The following is a 24,548-nucleotide window of genomic DNA, read 5'->3' as shown; positions in this document are numbered from 1 at the left end:
TATCTGCTGCTGTATGTCCTGCAAGAAGTGGTGTATTCTTTCCAGAGCAGTAGCAAATTCCCATAGAAAACCTCTCCCGCTCTGGACAGTTCCTGACATGGACAGAGGTGGCAGCAGAGAGTACTGTGTCAGACTGGAAAGAATACACCACTTCCTGCAGTGCATACAGCAGCTGCTAAGTACTGGAAGACTGGAGATTTTTAAATACAAGCAAATTACAAATGTAAATAACTTTCTGACACCCGTTTATTCGGAAAAAAAAAATCACTGGAGTACCCCTTTAAGGTATCTAAAACCTACAGATTGCACTACATGCATCAGTTAAAGAACATGGGGCATATAGGGCTGGCTGAGGTATGTTCTCATGTGCAGGAAGACTGTCATGTTGCAGAATGAAAACTCATTCACATTTTACAGTGCAATGGGTTAAATCCTTAATGTACAGTTTTAAGAAACCCAACTCACATACAACATAAGAAATCCTGGACCGCCGGCAGATATTCCCGGAATTACTCGGCTAAATCTACAATGTAATTCACATGTAACAGAGAAGGGGAACCCAAGCTGAACTCGTGTACAAGGGCCCATGAGCCTTCAGCTACGCCACATACTCAGCTCTGCTACGCCACATACTCAGCTCTGCTACGTCACATACTCAGCTCTGCTACGTCACATACTCAGCTCTGCTACGTCACATACTCAGCTCTGCTACGCCACATACTCAGCTCTGCTACGTCACATACTCAGCTCTGATACGTCACATACTCAGCTCTGATACGTCACATACTCAGCTCTGATACGTCACATAGTCAGCTCTGCTACGCCACATACTCAGCTCTGCTACGTCACATACTCAGCTCTGCTACGTCACATACTCAGCTTTGCTACGTCACATACTCAGCTTTGCTACATCACATACTCAGCTTTGCTACGCCACATACTCAGCTCTACTATGTCACATACTCAGCTCTACTACGTCACATACTCAGCTCTGATACGTCACATACTCAGCTCTGCTAAGCCACATACTCAGCTGTGCTACGCCACATACTCAGCTCTGCTACGCCACATACCCAGCTCTGCTACGCCACATACCAAGCTCTGCTACGCCACATACCAAGCTCTGCTACGCCACATACCCAGCTCTGCTACGCCACATACTCAGCTCTGCTACGCCACATACTCAGCTCTGCTACGTCACATACTCAGCTCTGCTACGTCACATACTCAGCTCTGCTACGTCACATACTCAGCTCTGCTACGTCACATACTCAGCTCTGCTACGCCACATACTCAGCTCTGCTACGTCACATACTCAGCTCTACTACGTCACATACTCAGCTCTGATACGTCACATACTCAGCTCTGATACGTCACATACTCAGCTCTGATACGTCACATAGTCAGCTCTGCTACGCCACATACTCAGCTCTGCTACGTCACATACTCAGCTTTGCTACGTCACATACTCAGCTTTGCTACGTCACATACTCAGCTCTGCTACGCCACATACTCAGCTCTGCTACGTCACATACTCAGCTCTACTACGTCACATACTCAGCTCTGAGACGTCACATACTCAGCTCTGCTACGCCACATACTCAGCTCTGCTAAGCCACATACTCAGCTGTGCTACGCCACATACTCAGCTCTGCTACGCCACATACCCAGCTCTGCTACGCCACATACCAAGCTCTGCTACGCCACATACCCAGCTCTGCTACGCCACATCGCCACATACTCAGCTCTGCTACGCCACATACCCAGCTCTGCTACGCCACATACCAAGCTCTGCTACGCCACATACCCAGCTCTGCTACGCCACATACTCAGCTCTGCTACGCCACATACTCAGCTTTGCTACGCCACATACTCAGCTCTACTACGTCACATACTCAGCTCTGATACGTCACATACTCAGCTCTGCTACGCCACATAATCAGCTCTGCTACGCCACATACTCAGCTTTACTATGTCACATACTCAGCTCTGATACGTCACATACTCAGCTCTGCTACGCCACATACTCAGCTCTGCTACGCCACATACTCAGCTCTGCTACGCCACATACTCAGCTCTGCTACGCCACATACTCAGCTCTACTACGGCACATACTCAGCTCTACTACGTCACATACTCAGCTCTACTACGTCACATACTCAGCTCTGATACGTCACATACTCAGCTCTGCTACGCCACATAATCAGCTCTGCTCCGCCACATACCCAGCTCTGCTACGCCACATACCCAGCTCTGCTACTCCACATACCCAGCTCTGCTACGCCACATACCAAGCTCTGCTACGCCACATACTCAGCTCTGCTACGTCACATACTCAGCTTTGCTACGTCACATACTCAGCTTTGCTACGTCACATACTCAGCTCTGCTACGTCACATACTCAGCTCTGCTACGTCACATATTCAGCTCTGCTACGCCACATACTCAGCTCTGCTACGTCACATACCCAGCTCTGCTACATCAGCGCGGACAGGATTGTGCTTATTCTAGCAATGTGTGTTAGACCGGGATCATCGTTGCCGTAACCACAGGCCGGGGGCAAGCAGAGCGAGATAAGAGCACATAGTCCTACAGACACGGCTCGCTGTCACAATGTTGTGCTAATACATTCCTAATCTTATGAATAATGGACAGACGCATAGAGCAGCAGCTGAAGGGGACAATACATCTGTTCTCCCTGTGCTCTCACATCACCGCATAATGATATGGGAGACTTATATAAGAGACATCACAGGGTCGATGGCACCGAATAAAGGAGGGGGGGGGGATGTCAGTAATTGCTGTGTTACATTCCCCAGCTCTACGGATGCAGCTGCCATTCTAGGGCTGCAGTCTCAGGCTGGCTTCACACTGCATTTTTTGCTGTCCGGTTTTTCATCAGTTTTTTTTTTCTTTTTTTTTTTGCAAAAAAAAAACAAAAAACGGATGTATATGTGCGCATCTGTTTTGATCTTTTTCCATTGGCTTCCATTATAAAAAAAAACAAAACAAATTAAAATGCATCAGTTTTTTTTAACATACTCAAAAATGTGGTTAAAAAAAACGATGCGTTTTGTTCCTTTTTTTGATCCGTTTTTTTATTATGGAAGTTAATGGAAAAACAGATCAAAACAGATATGCATCAGTTTTTCATCGCAGCAACAACTTATGTGTTGTATAAATCACGGCCGTTGTTGCAATTTGCAGCAATCGCTGTGATTTGTACGACACATACATTGTATGTGAATAAGTGGAATCCCGGCCGACGTGTATACATACAACATTGTGTGCAGTAGTGAATTGGGATGCGGGTGCACGCGGATGCCCCCGCTTTCGAATTCACCAGAAATGAAAATCATCCGGCCAGTACTGCAGTATAGAGGGTCATAGAACGGCCAGTGTTACATGTAGTGTGAACATGGCCAAAGGTCGGGTTCACACTGCGGGTTTGCGGTTTGTTTAACATATCCATTACTTTTAACACACACAAAACATGATCCAACCACGTTTTTGCTCTTTTTTTAATAATGGAAGTCAATGGAAAAACTGATACAAATGGATTGCACACAAATATGCTAGAGCTTACAGTATTGATTGGGCCGTCATTGGCCCGTCTTATAGCACCCTAAGGCTATCAGAGGCTACTTTTGGGTAGTGTACTTCTTGGTGAGGGGTGGTTGACTGCTACACGCACTAGAAGACATTTTGCCCAGTTGAGAGAGGGCGTCTCATTGGACTGGGAGGAGTGGGAAGGTGTAGAGCAGGGGTCCCCAAACTACGGCCCGGGGGCCGCATGCGGCCCCCCGGGGCCTTTTATCCGGCCCCCGCCGCACTTCCGGAAGGGACAACTCTTTCATTGGTGGTCAGGGGCTGGCGGATCACGCCAGCCCCTGCCCCGCATCCACACTGCTGCCGACATCCCCGCCGAAGGGATCCCCCAGCAGGTACAGCGACGTCATCACTGCCCCTGCCGGAGGATCCCTCAGAGATCATTTCCAGGTTACAGCCCAGGCGGGGGAGCTGGTGGTCCATGCGGCGCAGAGGAGGCTGGCGGCAGGGATAACATCCGACACTGCTCCGGGATCTGCGGTCCGTTGCACCAGACTGCAGATCCCGGAGCAGGACCACAGATCTCGGAGCAGTGTGAGATGTTATCCCTGCCGCCAGCCTCCTCCGCGCCGCACGGACCACCAGCCCCCCCGCCTGGGATGTAACCACGGGCAGTGATGACGTCGCTGCTCCTGCTGGGGGATCCCTCCGGCGACTGACCGGCTGAAGAGGCTAGAAGAGATGAACACAGTATTAGGTGAGTATAATTGTTTTTTTTGTAGCAATGCAGGGGGGCATAATAACTATATGGGAGACATTATTACTATATGGGGGACATTGCAGGGGGACAATATAACTATATGGGGGACATTGCAGGGGGACAATATAACTATATGGGGGACATTGCAGGGGGACAATATAACTATATGGGGGACAATGCAGGGATACATTATTAGTATATGGGGTGAGGGGGCTGGTTGAGGGTGTGAAGGGGGAGTTAGGGGAGGCTGGTTGAGGGGGGAGTGAGGGATTGAGTGGGGGCTGGGTGAGGGGTGGAAAGAGAGGGATGCTTTCACTTTTGGGGGGGGGGGGGTTGTGGCATTTTGCACTGGGATTTGATTATATATATATTTTTTAATAGTCCAGCCCTCCGACGGTCTTAGGGACAGTGAACTGGCCCCCGGTGTGAAAAGTTTGGGGACCCCTGGTGTAAAGAGTATTGTTTAACTCAATAACAACATAAACAGCTCCCACAGTTTCCTCATCCACCATCCGGACACAGCCCACCCCTTCATTACACCCCCTGTCTCTGCCCGGACCATTTCCAGACACTTAGCAGTTGGTGTCATGGCGCCTGTTATAGGTCCTGCCATTGATGGCGATTATGACCTTCATTTGCCGTTGTGGAAGGAGGAACCTGCATTAAGATGGGCCGGGACCATATTGTCATTAGGGATGAATCCAGTGTCAGTTGGGTCCAGGTATGGCGGCCTCATGGTGGGCGCTTCAGTCCTGGCTCTGCTGTGGAGACACACACTGCCCCCTGCTGGTGTGATGATGTGAGGAGCCATCACATAGGACAGTGATCACCCCTAGTAGTGATATGAGGACTGTGTTACATGGCCTGATCACTAATGTAAACAAGCACCGATCTTCCTGCTTCTGCCCGCTCCCCACGGTGGAGTTTCTGAGCCGGTCTCTGAAGTGACAGACCGCTCAGCCAGTCACTGACTTAGATGGGACAGCACCGTGGCCAGAGATTGGTTGAGCGATCTGTCACTTCAAAGACTGGTGTAGAAGCTTCAGTGGCGACTGCGGGGATCAGAAAGCGGGAAGAACACCATGGAGCGTGGACAGGTATGTATTATAATTATTTTTTATTATTATTTTTTTTACACAGTCATCAGCCGCACGTTGCTTTTACACATAGTGATGCGTGGCTGATGATTTTTGGGCAGAACCAATAGACGTGATTAGCCAATGACCATTGTCATCAGCTGATCTTTGTTTATATTACATGGAGCGATAATCTGCAGAACCAGCCTGAATCTGCAGATTATCGCTCCGTTTAATAGGGCCCTAAGGGTCCTTTTAGATAAATCAATCTTCGGCTATCCACGGCCGCAAACGAGTGCCGATCAGCTAAATTTACAAGGTACGGGCAACACAAACGATCACTGCATCGTTCATGGCCATTTAAAAGGGGTTATCCAGCGCTACAGAAACATGGCCGCTAACTTCCAGAGACAGCACCGCTCTTGTCTCCAGTTTGGGTGCAGGTTTTGGAACTCAGTTGAATGAATGAATGAATGAATACAAACCACACCTGACCTGGTAACAAGAGCGGTGCTGTCTCTGGAAGTAAGCGGCCATGTTTCTGTAGCGCCGGATAACTCCTTTAAATGTATTACTATCAGCCACACGTCCCATGTTCACACAGGAAGATAGGCAGACAATAGCGATATATTTTATTGCAGTACAAAATACGTGATCAGCCGAGGATTGGGCATTTTCCCTTTCCTTGCCTGATCTCTGCCACTGTTACATTGGCAGAGTTTTTAGCAATAATAATCGTCCCATGTAAAGGGCCCCCACAGCTTAGTGACATCCTGCCAACACATGTTGCCTCCCATGGAAGTTCTGCCAACATAGCGTGTACCAGCAGGACAGTGCTCGGCCACCCACCAGTAGTCGAGTGGAATTCTTACATCAGCTACATAACTGGCGGCCAGGACACAGCATTGAGCTCTACAGGGCATCTCCAGTTAGTTCTCTCTGAATATATACATAAAGACGCCACAAGTAAAAGCTTTTCACATGACCCAGTTTTCTACTCACCAGACTGCTAGTATTTTCCTGTGCGGTACAGTGACGGCGCAGTGGATGGTAACATTAGCCATAATGGATTACTGTCCCATTTTCAGACACTATATTACCATTTCTAATTTAGTGGAGAGGATTCCTATCACCTATTATAGAGAGCAGAGAGTTGCTGTATCCTTCTCTTCGGAGGACCTGGCCTATCCTGCATTACATAGACAGCGCCTTCCTTTCACTTGGTGCTATGTAATCCCTTATCTTCCTTGTGGTGGTAACAGAGGGAATTTGAACACTTGGGGGGAAATTTAACAACCATACTGACTGAACAAAATTTAACACAAGTGCATAGTACCAAAAAAAAAATTTCACATTTAGTATCAATCTTACGGCACCAAAATTAGATTAGCGGGTCACCTCTTAATACATTGTCCAAGGCCGGAAACCTCTGTAAAGCAGCTCTGTGTTTAAAGGGAACCCGTCATCACTTTCATGCTGCCTAAACCACAAGCAGTCTGCAGTCCCTGGTGGCGGCTCCTCTCTTCCTCACTAGCCTTGAGTGATCGAGTAGATCCCACCCTGTCTGGGTATAGGAAAAGTTCTATCAATCAACGTGACGTCTGCTCAGCCAGTCAGTGACGGAGACGGGATCCGTTTCACTCAGATCCCGCCTCTGTCACTGACTGGCTGAGCGGACCTGAGATGTACCGTCTCGGGCCCGCGTCAGACACCAGGAAGCGGCCGGGGACCGGAGCGCCGCAATGCGGGACCCGCCGCTGGAACCGGGGAAGTAAGTGGGTGTAGTTTCCCTCAGCCACCTCCTCCCCGGGAAAAAAATGCCCCCCCGCTGGAGTACCCCTTTAATATTATAACTACATTGCTTAACAATTTGTCCTCTAGAGCAGATCTTCCTATTTTTTTTTATTGGAAACCATAGTAAGCCATTTTGGATGCTCTGGAGTGTCCACTTATGTCCGTTGTTATGGCTACATGGTTAGCCTATCCGGGAATAGGGAAACAAGGCCAACCAGGCTCGCCATCAGTGTCTTATGTCGTCAGAGGTGGCTGCCGGCTGCAGTTGCGGGTGGTTTCTACTTCTCTAGCGTCTGTCCCACAATTTGGATCTTCTGTGTTCTTACCCCTGGCTTTTTTCCATGGTTCTCATATTCTAGTTCTGAGGTAGCCTCCTGGTTCGGGCATCTGGCACTGTTATAGCTCTGATATTACCCCTGACATTACCTTTTGGCTCTGATCCCGGCCTTGGCTGCTGACTCCAGTCACAGTTCTGGTTCCGTCTCTCACGTGCCTGTTAGGTACTGACTAATGTTGAGTGGAGAGGCCAAACTGTTCAGGTTTGGCAACGTTCTCTGAACCCTAACGCTCGGCATTTGAACCCCCTTTTGTAGCTGCAGAGGTTGTATCCATGTTTTTCAGGACTCCATAGGGGTTCATCTAAGTTCTGCAGTTGTGGGGAGCCAAATGGCAATCAGTCGACTTCGGGGAATGCTGCTGAACCCAAACATTTCAGCTTATCCGCTCAGCACCAGTACTGACCCAACCTGCTGCCCATTCTGCCCTTCCCTTAACCGTGCTCTTAGATAGAAAGGAACCATGGCCCGGTTGGAGGCCGCCATTTAGAACGTATATATCCCACCTACGTACCAGTGTTGGCCCCACACACGTGTTATATCATATTATAAGCTGACAAGACTCTTAGACTCAGGTAGAAACGTCCACTAGACGCCCGTATAGCGTACCAGCAACAAGTAATTGTCCATTTATTTCAATACTGGGCACAGTCAGCTATAAAATATGGTAATGTAATAGTAGAGCACCCTGAGGCAGCTCCATCTACACGACAGGAAGAGACCTATTTGCTTGTGAACAAACATTTACTTGATATTGTGCCCTGGCTCATTGATCCGGGACCGGGACTTTGGTTCAGTGAAGCGGGGAGACTGGGCCGGCGTGTTGAAGCTTTGCAGCATTAGGGAGAAGGAATTCGGTGGATAATGAGTAACATTAATCAGAGTTTGGCCTGCCGGGGAGAATTGCCTCGGCTGACGCCTGTTATTTTGTTATTGTCTCAAATATTAACACAAGTAAATGGAAATATTACGGCACCATAGCAACTATGCGCTGCCGTTGTTCTGGAGCGTCTGGCGGCTGCGGTGTGACCTTTGCCGGGAAGTCTTTTCTTCTGTATCCACACAACAGCAGTGGCTTTAGGGGCATGTTCAGATTGTTACATGGATTTCAGCATAGAATCGGCGCTCATTGGATGCGGAGATCTGTGTAAACTCTGCGGCACATGCAACGGGAAAATCCATCATGTCAGGATGGTAGAGCCGGGGCCGAGGGCCGACTACAAAAGTTATTGGCCAGAAACAACATGCTGTAGGGCTGGATCGGCACGTAATCCTGGGATATGCAAACTTGACGTTAAAGAGGAAGTCCCACAAACACCGAAATCAACCGCCCCTGTGCTTCCGTTGTGCTGCTCCTGGATCTTGCGGGTCTCACCTTCTTAAGTTGGGGGGGGGGGATACGATGTACAATGCCTGGCTGAAATGCCAAGGGATTAGAGATGAGTGAACCGGGTTCGGGTCCGAGTCGATCCGACCCCAAACATTCGGCATTTGATTAGCTGGGGCTGCTGAACTTGGATAAACCTCTAAGGTTGTCTGGAAAATATGGATACAGCCAATGACTATATCCATGTTTTCCACATAGCCTTAGGGCTTTATCTAACTTCAGCAGCCCCCGCTAATCAAATGCCGAAAGTTCGGGTTTGGATGGACTCCAGTATGCTCAAGGTTCGCTCATCTCTACAAGGGATGCTTTGGATTTCTGCCATTACTTTGACTGTATGGACCACATTTTTAATTGCTGTCATGGTTCCAATTAAAGAGTCATCGCGCCTCTCCGAAGTGCATTCCCGAGGTATAAGGGATATGTCATTTTTTCCAGCCTATGAGAAATGACACAGTTCACAGTGTGGAAACCTTATCAGTCCACAAAAAATCCAGAGAAGAGGGGAGGAGGGGGATGCAGTTGCAGTTTAACGTGTGTTGGATTTTTCTATTGTCGATATAAAATGCATTTTACCTTGGCTGAAATTTGAGGTTTACTATTTTAGGTTTCCACCCTGGATGTGCAGTTTGTACAGGGTACAGATCCACATGAGGATTAGTCATTTTACGCGGGGTTAATCGGGCCAATCTGCTGGCTTTTCCTTGCAGATTCTGCAGTGTATTTTTTCCCCCTAATATAAATTTTCTGTAGTATGTGAACAGGGTTGTGGAAACCCTATTCACATACGGGATTATTTTTTAGTGGATTTTGGTGCAGAGTCTATGGCTGTGGGAACGGGACATAGCTGGAGGGAGGGAGTCTATGGTTGGGGGGAGGGATTCTATGGCTGTGGGAATGGGACATGGCTGGGTGGACTGTGGTTAGGGGCAATGGAACATGGCTGGGAGAAGGGAGTCTATGGCTTGGGGGGGTGGGACATGTCTGGGGGGAGGAAATCTATGGCTTGTGGGAGCAGGACATAGCTGGGGGAGGAAATGTCTGGGGGGAGGTAGTCTATGGCTGAGGGAAATGGACCATGGCTAGGGGAGGGAGTCTATGGCTGGGGGGGGAGCAATGGAACATGGCTGGGGGAGGGAGTCTGTGGCAGGAGGGGCGGACATGGCTGGGGGAGGGATTCTTGGCTTGGGGGAGCAGGACATGGCTGGGGGAGGAAATGTATGGCTGGGGGAGGGTTTCTATGGCTGGGTGGAGTGGGATATGGCTGGGGGGAGGTAGTCTATGGCTGAGGGAAATGGACCATGGCTGGGGGGAGGGATTTTATGCCTGGGAGCAATGGATCATGGCTGGGGGAGGGAGTCTATGGTTCGGGGGGGGGGGGGGAGACTGTGGCTGGGGGGAGTGGAACATGGCTGGGGGAGGGAGTCTATGGCTGGGGGGAGTGGGACATGGCTGGGGGAAGGGAGTCTATGGCTGGGGGCAATGGAACATGGCTGGGGGAGGGAGTCCATGGGTTGGGGGAGAGGAACATGGCTGGGGGAAGGGAGTCTATGGCTGGGGGCAATGGAACATGGCTGGGGGAGGGAGTCCATGGGTTGGGGGAGAGGAACATGGCTGGGGGAAGGGAGTCTATGGCTGGGGGCAATGGAACATGGCTGGGGGAGGGAGACTGTGGCTGGGGGGAGTGGGACATGGCTGGGGGAGGGAGTCTATGGCTTGGGGGAGTAGGACATGGCTGGGGGAGGGAGTCTATGGCTTGGGGGAGTGGGATATGGCTGGGGAAGGGAGTCAATGGCTTGGGGGAGTGGGACATGGCTGGGGGAGGGAGTCTATGGCTGTGGGAACGGGACATGGCTGGGGGAGGGAGTCTATGGCTGAGAGAGGGAGCAGTGGGGGGCTCATTGTATACAGGAGGACTCTTACATCACACAACATGGGGAGTAAAATTATACATGTCTACAGAAAGCTGTAGAGGGAAGGAAAGGGCATAATTTAATATATCATTATCATTGCTGATTTATGGCAACCAAATGCACCAGAATAGTCCAATCAGTTATATTGCCAGAAACAGCAACACAGGTCGACTGCTTTTGTTAATATTGCAAATTTGTGAACCCTTCCTCCCCCTGTACATCTCTCCGGGGCCACAGTCATCAATCTCTGTTTTTTTCCCCTTCCTTCCCCAGGCAATCTATAAAATGGTGGGCACTGTGATAATGATGAAAATGAATGAGGACGGCCTCACGCCCGAGCAGCGGGTAGACAAGATCTTCAGCAAGATGGATAAGAACAAAGATGACCAAATCACACTGGATGAATTCAAAGAAGCGGCAAAGAGCGACCCCTCCATTGTATTACTGCTCCAGTGTGACATTCAAAAATGAGTTCACCCTGACGTGTTTCGGACTGCACAAATTTAAAAAAAAAAAAGTCAATGTTCCATTCAGTTTGCAGCTATTTCCACGAAGAAAACAGAAAAAAAAAAACAAAATTAAAAAAAAAAAAAAATCTAAAATAATTGCTTGGACTACCTATAAATGGACTTGCTTCTTGTGTTTGAGACACTCGTGTGCATGAGAATGTCATTTGCTAAAGAATTTTAAAAGTATATACTATATATATATATTAAAGAAAACAAACAGACAAACAAAAAAAAAACAGGAAAAAAAATGACTGCCACAATGTGAAGTGTGCAATGTAATTTCATAAGTCCCTGAAGCCTGTGCATCAGTAATGTACTGCATAATGATACTATTTATTGTTTTACTGATGCTAGCTGTGTGTCTCTTTTTACGTGTTAGTGGTAGTGACACTGATTGCCATGGCGATGTTACTGTTCCGACTAGCGCATCTGCTGTAAAGTAGTCCCGGGCAGGCGGAGGGACATGACGTCAGCTCATGGATCTACCCCGTCCCTTTCACAAATGTGCTCGTGATGTCGGTGAATATATATGTAATTCATTTGCATGCCTCTTAGGTTTGCCTTAATTCTTACCTCATTTGCACCCTTGACAAATTTTGGAAAAAAACAAACAAAAAAAAAAGAAGAATCGCACCAAGAGGACGAGAGAGAACGAGAGAACAAATGCAAGTCCCACTGAAACCCTCCCAAAATTCATTCAGAGAAAAATATATATATATATATAAATATAAATATATAGATGTATGTACATATACGTTTCAGCCAAGAGGATTCTACGTATGTTTATGTATATACTATTATATACATAGGTACTCATACATGAGATGCATATATGAAGATATAGAGAGATGACCTGTTATTTCAATAGGATTGAAAGCAGTATTGATTTATCAGAAAAGTAGACTGACTTCTGAATTTTCAAAAGAGGTTGCAATATATGTCCCCAAATAAATAATTTATACCATTTGACTCTTTCCCCGGTGGTGTCTAGACTTTGTTTGCAGACTCTTACCCATTGGCCTTCATATGGTCTGTGTTCCCATAAGGTCAACGCTATATGGACTGTAATGTTGTCTGATGAGGAAGGTGGCGACAATCTATGAATTTACTTGGTGACACAAGTCGTCTTAGCTCAGTTTATTGTGTTGTTATCCCTGAGCCTCATATCAACCTACTCATCTCCATTAATGAGGCTTCCCTTTTCCAATGCCCAAGCCTCCCAGACTTCTTCTCTTCTTAATCCTAGAAAACAGTGAAGACATACCACATTTTCCCAAAAATAAGACAGTGCCTTACCCCTGTCTCATTTTCAGGGGATGTCTTTTTTTTCGTGAGCGGCACAGGGAGGGATGTGAGCGGTGAGTGGCGCGGGGAGGGATGTGAGCGGTGAGCGGCACAGGGAGGGATGTGAGTGGTGAGAGGCACAGAGAGGGATGTGAGTGGCACAGGGAGGGATGTGAGTGGTGAGCGGCACGGGGAGGGATGGAGAGCGGTGAGAGGCACAGAGAGGGATGGAGAGCGGCACGGGGAGGGATGGAGAGTGGTGAGCGGCACGGGGAGGGATGGAGAGCGGCACGGGGAGGGATGGAGAGTGGTGAGCGGCATGGGGAGGGATGCGAGCGGCACAGAGAGGGATGCGAGCGGCACAGGGAGGGATGTGAGTGGTGAGCGGCACGGGGAGGGATGGAGAGCGGTGAGAGGCACAGAGAGGGATGGAGAGCGGCACGGGGAGGGATGGAGAGTGGCACGGGGAGGGATGGAGAGTGGTGAGCGGCACGGGGAGGGATGGAGAGCAGTGACAGGCACAGAGAGGGATGGAGAGCGGTGAGCAGCACAGGGAGGGATGGAGAGCGGAAAGCGGCACGGGGAGGGATGGAGAGCAGTAAGCGGCACGGGGAGGGATGAAGAGCGGTGAGAGGCACAGAGAGGGATGGAGAGCGATGAGCGGTTCGGGGAGGGATGGAGAGCAGTGAGCGGCACAGGGAGGGATGGAGAGCGGAAAGCGGCACGGGGAGGGATGGAGAGCGGTAAGCGGCACGGGGAGGGATGGAGATTGGTGAGAGGGATACGAGCGGCACAGGGAGGGATATGAGTGGTGAGCGGCACAGGGAGGGATGGAGAACGGTGAGCGGCACGGGGAGGGATGGAGAGCGGTGAGCGGCACAGGGAGGGATGGAGAGCGGAAAGCGGCACGGGGAGGGATGGAGAGCGGTAAGCGGCACGGGGAGGGATGGAGAGTGATGAGAGGTTTAGAGAGGGATACGAGCGGCACAGGGAGGGATATGAGTGGTGAGCGGCACAGGGAGGGATGTAAGCAGCATAGGGAGGGATGGAGAGTGGTGAGCGGCACAGGGAGGGATGAAGAGTGGTGAGCGGCACAGGGAGGGATGGAGAGTGGTGAGCGGCACAGGGAGGGATGAAGAGTGGTGAGCGGCACAGGGAGGGATGGAGAGTGGTGAGCGGCACAGGGAGGGATGAAGAGTGGTGAGCGGCACAGGGAGGGATGGAGAGTGGTGAGCGGCACAGGGAGGGATGAAGAGTGGTGAGCGGCACAGGGAGGGATGAAGAGTGGTAAGCGGCATGGGCAGGGAGAGTGGTGAGCGGCACGGAGAGGGAGGGAGACTGGTAAGCGCCAAGGGAGGGAGAGTGGTAAGCAGCACAGGACAAGCAACAGGAGAGGGGGGGGAGCCGCCGCGTGTGGTGGTGGACGGCCTTACTTTCAGGGTTGGGGGTTCATTATTTTCGGGGGGAAGCCTTTGGTAGACTAGTTGGGGTGTATTATTTTAGGAGGATGTCTTATTTTTGGGGAAACATGGTACTTTCATCTTCACTGAGGGATCTGATTACACTGGCCATAGAAGTCTGATTGGAGTGCAAGAGGCGTTGAGGGAGAATGCGCAGTGAGAGGTAGAAACAAGAATTGTTTTATAATGTTTTCCATGCTGCTGATACTTCTGAGGATTCCGTTTTATGCATGTAGTGTATAAGAGCCATCATAAAAGATAGAGGATTAATATAATGACCGGAAATCAACTTATCCTGAAAAGTTACCTAAGTGATTACACTTTCACCCCCAAACTGTCAAAATATTTAATCGTTTTTGCCATTTTTATTCAAAATGTCTCTCTATTGAGGATTCCAGATGCTGCAACTGTTTTATCCCTGAAGGTAATGGCTGAGACAGATGGTTGTCACCATTTTGGTTCATTTACCCGGTGGAAAAACAAAAAAAAAAAGATTATTAAAAAAACTATTTGCAACACGATTAGTGAGTACTGCGATAATGCCTCATTATATATGAATGGAGTCGGTCAGGTTAATGCCTGGATACTTGAGCTTGTAGTCTTTCACATCTCAATGGTGTGTTTAGTCTCAGTGGTGTGTTTAGTCTTTATATAAAGATCGTTTATTTGTTTTGCTGTCCCGTTTCGGTCAGTGATTGGCTGAGCAGGCTGTCCCTTCAGAGAGCAGCTATGAAGTTCCAGCGGTGGCTGCAGGGAGCGGGCAGAAGTGAGAAGAACAGCGGGGAACGTGGACAGGCATGTACACAGCTTATTATTTTACACTTCAGGCAAGGGCTGCATGGACATGTGCGTATTAAACTCTATGCTAGAATTAAACTCCATGTGAGCTGACCATTTCCCTTTAAAAAACAGCAGTTTTATTTCACTTGTTTGTTTTTGGGGTTTTTTTTGGCTATGGTCACACATAGTAAGAGATCGGCCGTTCTGTGACCCGGCCGGGTCACGGAACATCCGGTCTCAGAAAAGATCATCCTGGCTGGTACTGCAGTACTGGCCAGATGATCTTTAGCGTTGCAGTGTTCTGATGCGGGCGCATCCGTGCGCACCCGCATCAGAACTCCCCACTGCACACTATGGAGCGTGCGACATGTCAGTTTTTTACAGCGCTGCTAGGGATCCTGGCTGGAGCATATACTATGTGTATACACTCCGGCCAGGATTCCATAGACGCCAGTGCAACGTGTATTTTCGTAATAATCACGGCCGTTGTTGCAATTTCGTAGTTTTACGAAAATATACGTAGTGTGAACATAGCCTTTAGGTGCAAAACAGAAATTTCACGTCTCAAAATGAGGTCTAACATACTGAATGTGATCATTGCCTACAGGCACTACCACTCCCAACCAGCAGTCCTATACTGCACTGCTTTACAGAAGAAAGCAGCCATGTTTTTCTAATTCTAAACAACCAAATAATAGGGAAAAATCTAATTTCAGTGATGACAATGTAAAGGGGTGTCGCTAGTCTGAGCTCCAGCTCTCCATGCCTCCCATTTATTTATTAGATCCATTCTAGCCTAGGAAACAATGTCCGATCACCTTAGGCCGGGTTCACACTGCATTTTTGCAATCCGTTTTTTCATCCATTTTATGCCAAAAAAAAAACGGACGAAAAAAAGGGAGGCGTTTGTCTGCATCGGTTTTTCTATTGACTTCCTTTTAGTGTAGACAAAAATTTGTGTGATCCATTTTAATCCGTTTCTTTTTAGAAATCAGTGTCAAGATGGATGCACGCAAATGCATCCGCTTTTGTTTGTTTTTTTTGTCCATTTTTAATACTTTTTTCACATAAAATGGATGGGTAAAAAAAAGGATTGCAAGAACGCAGTGTGAACCCAGCCTTATTTGCATGCAGATATCCCCTTGTGCTGATCACCAGGCGGTGCATCCATTTATCCTGGCATCGGTGCTGGGACGTACGGACGCTCACTACCGTCATTACTAAGGAATGATGATTCCGCCTCTTGTTTTCAAGCTGTGAATTGTGTATTTTTAGAATTTTCTGGCAGCGGATTCAGGGCCAACGCTGTTAACAGTAACAAATGACGGGGCCGGTCACTGCTGATCCCATAGCCGTCCTGATCCGGCCTCTTCTCCAGTCACAGCCTCACATTAGAAGGAAGCTCCATGATTTGCATTACTGAGGACATTGGTGGATAGGGTGACGGTGTGCCAGCTCTACATGTGCAGGAACTGGTAATGCCACCTGGGAATTATCTGACTAAATTGGCAGGAATAAAAAATGTCACACTGATTTCTGATGTTCTGCAGTCTGGATACATATTGGGGCTAAAATATTTTTTAAAAAGGAAAAAAAATAGAAGATCACTGCACTTAGATTATTAAAGGGGATTTCTAGGATGGGTGTATTTCAATACAAGGATGATTTTGATGGCTTTCATGCTGCCCGAACCATGAGTCAAAGTCCCATGTAGTATCTCCACTCCCCACCAGCCTTGACTGATTGATCTCTCTATACCCAAACGTGGAGAAAGCTACCATGTTTTTGCTCCAGGTCTTATTGCGCTAGGTCTAGGTATTTTCAGGGGATGTCTTATTTTTGTGCGAAAAAGAATTCACGTCACAGGCACAGCAAGGACAGAGCATACAGTATAGCAGCTCCCAGCCACCAGGGGGAGCTCACCACAGCACATTCGTACAGCACAGCAGGGACAGCGTACGGTATGGCGGCTTCCGGCCACCAGGGGGAGCTCACCACAGCACACTCGTACAGCCCAGCAGGGACAGAGCGTACGGTATGGTGGCTTCCGGCCACCAGGGGGAGCTCACCACAGCACACTCGTACAGCACAGAAGGGACAGCGTACGGTATGGCGGCTTCCGGCCACCAGGGGGACCTCACCATAGCACACTCGTACAGCTCAGCAGGAACAGCATACAGTATGGCGGCCGGCGACGGGATACTGGCAGACTGTGTGTAGCTCTACATCTGGTGGTAGGGGACAACGGGAATGGACAACAGGTCTCTTTATGCCTTACCTTACAAGTGACGGCCGGAGAAAGGAAAATCGGGATTGGCGGGAGGTGACAGTCTTCATGTCCTGCATACAGCTGCTCTGCAATGGACGGTGAAGGTAGGGGACAATGATGGCAGGCTAAAAAGAATCCCAGCTGCATGCCCTGGTGTTCTGTTCAGCGGGCATACTTACTGTCTTTCTTACTTTTGGGGGAGGCCTCATATTTAGCAATTCGGGGGATATCTTATTTTCAGAGAAACTGTGGCTCGGGCAGCATAAAAGTGATGACAGGTCCATTAGGAACCATAGAACAATATGGTCACATTACACTTTTTACTATTAATCACTGTGGCCGACGGCCATTGGAAGATGCAACCACATGATGTTACACTACAATGGAGCCGCAACCCTGCCCTGAGAATAGTCGATACAGCCGAGACATAACACTGCACCAAGGGTTAATGGCCACAAGTTAAGACTGTTAAAAAAAATAACTTTTTCTATTTTCCATGTTTTAAAACCCTCCTGTATTCCCAGGGTAGGCCTCCTGGACCGTGCTAATCTGGGGATCTATGTGGAGAGGCCCCCATCCGGCCGCTGTATATGGGACTGCACTGTGATTCCCTCCTCTATGGGTGGCTGTATAGTAGCTGCAGCGCGGTGGCCCCTTCAGTCCCAGGATGAGAAGCAAGTAATGGCGGACTATGTTAAAACATTAAAGAGGCACTGTCGCAAAAAAAAAAAAATATATATATATATATATATATATTTATATTTTTTTATTTTTTTTTAAGCCAACAGGGGTTGGGATCTCAAGCAATTTTTTAACATACTCTTTTTTTGTTTGTTTTCTTCCTTTGAATCAACATTATACATAAGGCCACTAGGGGTCTCCTTTACTGCCAAAATGTGCCTCATGCTCCCTCCGTGCTGATGTTTGGTCTTTTCTCGATTAAAAAAAAAAAACATAGAAAGTCCCAGTCCTTTGTGGAATCACAGACATGGCGTGGTATAGATTGAGCAGGCACGGAGCGGACAAGTCTTCACTGCATGTGTACAGATGCTGCTGCAGAGAATCCTGGGGGTTCTCACATTGTATGGTCAGCTCTCCTGTCACAAAGTGACATTATACTGTCTGAATTGTTCTATAACAAAGAGAATTGTCTCCTGGTAAGCTGCAAAGCTGATAATAGATTTAGCGATAAAGACCCCTATAATTTTTATGACAGGTTCTTCAGTTCATACAGGACTTAGGGAGTTATTATGGGGGGTGATCATCAGCTAAACAGTCCGGTGTAATAGGTCTAGTAATCACCTGATTAATTAGCAATTACTCGTTTGTTGGCTGATCGTGTATGATTACCTGGTCAAAAAAGTCCTCTTGCGTTGGCAGCAGGTCTCCCCGTGTCATAGAGAGTTTTTGTTGGGTCACGTATGTACGGTGTATAAGGGAGCTGCTCCATGCAGTCAGTGGTGCAATGTTATTCAGACCTCAACCTTTGCAGGGAAGAACATCCTGTTAGGAAACATCACGGCTTAAAAACGATCTCATCTGTTTGTTTTAAACCACTTTATTGTACGGGGCAAATGCTCTCGATTCTCAGGCTTGGATTGGACTTTTCCAGTATCAGCCGCTCTAGGAGCGGAGGAATCTGTCTGCATTGCACCAGGAGCCGCATGGAATCGGCACGTACATGCTGTGACTTACTGTCTGATTCATTAACATTGTGCACGCTACATTGGGCTCTGCCGCAGCATTCGGCCTCCTCTGCAGAGTCTCCTTGTAGTTCTTACATATTGTGTCAGACTCAGGTCGCCTGGATTGCTCCTTCTTAACCCTGTCAGCAGACATGACAGATACAAAGCCTCAATGTGACCCTGCCCAGCAAAAGAATCAGCCGGGACTAAGTCTATCGAAAGGGAACGGTATTTGCCGCCATTAGGGTGGAATGTGGAGCGGTGAAACGTCAATCATCCAGGATCAATATAAAAAGTTATTTGACCTTCAGAGTTCAGTAAAATGTTATTGAAAAGTTTGGGAAATATCAAAAATGGACATCTATAGTATAGACCAATGACATCCATGAGGTGAGGGATGATACGGGAGTATATAGTACGTGTAGTGCATGAAACAACATTGTAGATGGGGTAACATCAACAGTTAGAAAGATATGTCTCTTACCTACCTCCTCTGCGCCGTTCCGGTGCAGTTAGTCATTTGCTCCACAGTCAGGTGAGCCGGTTAAGAGCATTGCTGGCCCCCATTGTGCCGATCAGGCCGGTCCGCTCCATTGATTATAATTAGAAAGGGGTGGGCCGGCCGGGGCCAATCAGCGCAATGGGCTCGGGTGCCTTAACTTAGGACATTGCATTGTTAGTCCTACCTATCCCCGACACATGCAGGAGTATGTAGCATCAGGCGGAACACTGGTAGGGGATGACCTTTGGTTTTGGCCTAAAGGACTCGTCAACTTGCAGAGGAGCAGGTTGGCGATATTTAGCTTCTCCAACTTGAACAGGAATATTGTGGAACGCAGCACTTGACTAAAGAGAGAATGACCCCCCCTCAGCGTGGACAGGCCAGTTCCCTCAGGTGGTAGTCGCACCAGGACTGGAACAGGCAGTACAGCATACAGCTCCAGTACACTGACGAAGCTGAGCTGACTGAACCGAGCTCATGGCCCTCTACATCTTTTTATGCTACAGGGAGAGGGCTCCCATTGGTGGAGAGAGACCAATTGCAACTCGACAGGGGATTGGTCAGGACAGATGGGGAGATATTTATCAGGGCTCTGATAGGCCCAGAAGTAGGGGAGGGTACTGACAGATCACTGGCAGAGAAGGAGATGTGCAATCACACACACAGATAACCCCTTAGTGTCCTTCAGCATGTGCCTGCTGACAATAAATAAAGCACAGTATAAACACAGCATATACATTATAAGCCAAATACCACACTAAGATAGTGCCGCCCCTCACATGTGCACATACAGCAGCGGTTACAAGCAGGGTTGCGGGACACTGGTTATACATAATAATGTGACAAAATCCAAACCCAAAGAAGCTTCCAGACCCCCAGTGACTACACAGTGAAGGCCAATGCTAAGGAAAGATCATGAATATATATACAGTGGGGCCTTGGATTACGAGCATAATCCGTTCCGGGACTGTGCTTGTAATCCAAATCACTCTTAAACCAAAGCAAATTTTCCCATAAGAAATAATCGACATGCAGACAATTGGTTCCACACCCCAAGAATAATGATTTATTATTCTGAATAAAACATGTAAAACTAATGAAAGAAACATTTAGAGACAGCAGAATATGTGATATATAAGTTACTGTACAGTATAGCAGTCAGCATGTGGAGTATAATGTATAGTAACTGTATAACCCTGATAACACAGCAGCTGGATATGTGGTATATAAGTTACTGTACAGTATAGCAGCATGTGGTGTATAATGTATAGTAACTGTATAACCCTGATAACACAGCAGCTGGATATGTGATATATAAGTTACTGTACAGTATAGCAATCAGCATGTGGTATATAATGTATAGTAACTGTATAACCCTGATAACACAGCAGCTGGATATGTGATATATAAGTTACTGTACAGTATAGCAGCATGTGGTATATAATGTATAGTAACTGTATAACCCTGATAACACAGCAGCAGGATATGTGATATATAAGTTACTGTACAGTATAGCAGCATGTGGTGTATAATGTATAGTAACTGCATAACCCTGATAACACAGCAGCTGGATATGTGATATATAGGTTACTGTACAGTATAGCAGCATGTGGTATATAATGTATAGTAACTGTATAACCCTGATAACACAGCAGCTGGATATGTGATATATAAGTTACTGTACAGTATAGCAGCATGTGGAGTATAATGTATAGTAACTGTATAACCCTGATAACACAGCAGCTGGATATGTGATATATAAGTTACTGTACAGTATAACAGCATGTGGTATATAATGTATAGTAACTGCATAACCCTGATAACACAGCAGCTGGATATGTGATATATAAGTTACTGTACAGTATAGCAGCATGTGGTATATAATGTATAGTAACTGTATAACCCTGATAACACAGCAGCAGGATATGTGATATATAAGTTACTGTACAGTATAGCAGCATGTGGTGTATAATGTATAGTAACTGCATAACCCTGATAACACAGCAGCTGGATATGTGATATATAGGTTACTGTACAGTATAGCAGCATGTGGTATATAATGTATAGTAACTGTATAACCCTGATAACACAGCAGCTGGATATGTGATATATAAGTTACTGTACAGTATAGCAGCATGTGGAGTATAATGTATAGTAACTGTATAACCCTGATAACACAGCAGCTGGATATGTGATATATAAGTTACTGTACAGTATAGCAATCAGCATGTGGAGTATAATGTATAGTAACTGTATAACCCTGATAACACAGCAGCTGGATATGTGATATATAAGTTACTGTACAGTATAGCAATCAGCATGTGGAGTATAATGTATAGTAACTGTATAACCCTGATAACACAGCAGCTGGATATGTGATATATAAGTTACTGTACAGTATAGCAGCATGTGGTATATAATGTATAGTAACTGTATAACCCTGATAACACAGCAGCTGGATATGTGATATATAAGTTACTGTACAGTATAGCAGCATGTGGTGTATAATGTATAGTAACTGTATAACCCTGAAAAATAGCAGCAGTTTGTAGATAGAGTATGGAACTGCAGATCCCTATAATGCAGTAGCGTAGTACAACAGGCTAGAATAGAGAAGCAGGGCTGCTGTCAGAGGTCTGTGTGGTCACATGACAGCAATGGGGAAGGGGTGTGTGTTCAGCATGGACCAAACAGGACTGACAGAGACTGCACAGAGCATGAAGGAATGAGCAGGGCAGATGTGTCCGGGGAGAGAGAGGTTACAGCTATGAAGAGATTACCTCCACAGTCCTGTCCCCTGATGCAAGCCCCAGCCTGAAGTGGATCTGCTATCCACAGTGCTGTAGACCCTGCTATGCAGACCATATCCCTCCCCCACTCGCGCTCCCATCCAGTACAGGGAGCTCTTAAACCAAAGCAATGCTCTTAAACCAAGTTACTCTTAAACCAAGGTACCACTGTATATGTATATATATATATATATATATATATATATATATATATATATATATATATTATTCTGGAAATCTCCAATTTATTGTCCATAGTTACCATATAGCCTTTATGTTTGATTTGGATGTGTGTGTGATTTCTTCATTATTATAATTATAATGTAATCATTATGTAAATATACAACTTTTGGATCCAGATTGGTGCAGAGTTTTTATATTACCCGTCATGATATGTAGGATTTCCATGTTAAGAACTGTGAATGATAGTTCCAAGAAGGGAATTGACAGAATAACGGAAATGTTTAGAAATCTCATTCAAGTTGGAAAATTAACACAGAGTTTGGAAAAAGATGTTGGTTGTTCCCAGTTTTAGGATGTACATATAAAAAAGTAAAAAAAAATCTTACCCCAAACAAGTATTCAGGTGTCATAAAAGCCAGAGTAGGAGCAACAAAGCACTAACTAGATAACTTCTATTTACATTTAAAAGCCTTCCAGTACTTATCAGCTGCTGTATGTCCTACAGGAAGTGGTGTATTCTCTCCAGTGTGACACAGTGCTCTCTGCTGCCACCTCTGTCCATGTCAGGAACTGTCCAGAGCAGCAGCAAATCCCCATAGAAAAACATCTCCTGCTCTGGACAGTTCCTGACATGGACAGAGGTGGCAGCAGAGAGCACTGTGTCACACTGGAGAGAATACACCACTTCCTGCAGGACATACAGCAGCTGATAAGTACTGGAATACTTGATATATAGGATCAGGCGTGCCGCTGTATGCGCAGGAGACGTCTGCGTGCCGCCATTCGCCCCATCCCTCCAGCAATAACCAGAGCTGTAGCCGCCAATACAAAAGCAATCAATGCGCCTAGTCAATCTAACCCTGGACTATGTACAGACTCCGCAGCTCGTTCCTCCATCGCAGTCAATATGGAAATCTCCAGGATTCCGTTACATAACGGGAGCAGCGATCCTCATATCACACAACAAAGCGACTACACGCCACAAGATGAAAGAGAAGAAGCCATTTACATAGCGGAACAGAGATGGGAGATTCCAGAGCCCAGAAATGGGTCATATAAAGAATAATTAGGAAACTCCACAAGGACTTGGGGGACGCTCCTCCCTGGAGATGCCGCCCTGCAGTACTTACCTACACAAGCTCATTAATACACTGATTCATTCTGCTGCTATTTGCAGAGATGGAGTCTGCGTTCTCAGGGTAGCGGAGAACGTCCTGCATCGTCCGACACATACAGAATAGCAACCATGGACGGCCTGGGGTTGTGTATACTGTGGGCTGCGCAGATCCTGTACGGCATCTTATCTTTCTTCCAGAAACAGCACCTTTCTTCTCCTCAGTTTCGCTGTAGGTTTGCAGCTCAGTTCTATAGAAGTGAATGGTGGTGAATTGTAATACCACACACAACCTGAGGACAGGGGTGGCGCCGTTTTTTACAGCACTTGTCGCTGTGTCTGAAGAGAAGGGCGGCACAGCCTGACACTAGAGACTCCCTCCCTCTGATGTCACGGCACAGAATGGAGGTGCTCGAACGCAGCCGTGCCGCAACGTCAGCCTTCTGGCTGCTGAGCTTTGTACAAAGTAAGATTTGTCAAAGTATCCCTTTAAATCCAACCAAGGACAATGGGGGAGATTTATCAGACATGGTGTAAAGTGAAACTGGCTCAGTCGCCCCTAGCAACCAATCAGATTCCACCTTTCATTCCTCACAGACTCTTTGGAAAATGAAAGGTGGAATCTGATTGGTTGCTAGGGGCGACTGAGCCAGTCTCACTTTACACCATGTCTGATAAATCTCCCCCTATATCTATAAGGAGATTGTATGGCGTATTTGTTATGGTTTCCTCCTACACACTAAAAACGCTCATCAATGGCAACAATTTGTACAGGGCTACAGAATATGTCAGTGCTATATAAGCAAAATATACTAGGACCTAAAAAGTGGCTTTATGAGTTATTAAAGGGGTTGTTCACCAAAATTTCTTTCTTTCAAATCAATTGGTGACAGAGATTTGTAATTTACTTCTAAATCTCCACTCTTCCAGTACTTATCAGCTGCTGTATGTCCTGCAGTATATGGTGTATTCTCTCCAGTCTGACACAGTGCTCTCTGCTGCCACCTCTGTCCATGTCAGGAACTGTCCAGAGCAGCAGCAAATCCCCATAGATGACCTCTCCTTCTGTCCAGACTGGAAAGAATACACCACTTCCTGCAGGACATACAGCAGGTGACTAGTACTGGAAGACTTTTTTTAATAGAAGTAACGTATAAACCTC

At 47.1% G+C, this 24,548-nt stretch overlaps 1 protein-coding gene across 2 annotated transcripts in view; it reads left to right on the top strand.

Moving 5' to 3' along the window:
- The window catches only part of VSNL1 (visinin like 1), a 166,727-nt gene extending 154,433 nt beyond the window's left edge, over positions 1 to 12,294 (top strand). For both annotated transcript variants that reach the window (XM_069973146.1, XM_069973147.1), the window contains exon 4: positions 11,085 to 12,294. In XM_069973146.1, the coding sequence (XP_069829247.1) occupies positions 11,085 to 11,282 (198 nt within the window). In that variant the 3' untranslated portion in view covers positions 11,283 to 12,294. The remainder of the gene's footprint in view (positions 1 to 11,084) is intronic.
- Positions 12,295 to 24,548: the final 12,254 nt, after the last annotated feature.

This window comes from Dendropsophus ebraccatus, chromosome 6, assembly GCF_027789765.1.
Source record: "Dendropsophus ebraccatus isolate aDenEbr1 chromosome 6, aDenEbr1.pat, whole genome shotgun sequence".
In the NCBI taxonomy this organism is placed as follows: Eukaryota; Metazoa; Chordata; class Amphibia; order Anura; family Hylidae; genus Dendropsophus; species Dendropsophus ebraccatus.
The sequence above is the reverse complement of the archived record's forward strand: the minus strand, read 5'-3'. Positions and strand labels throughout refer to the sequence as shown.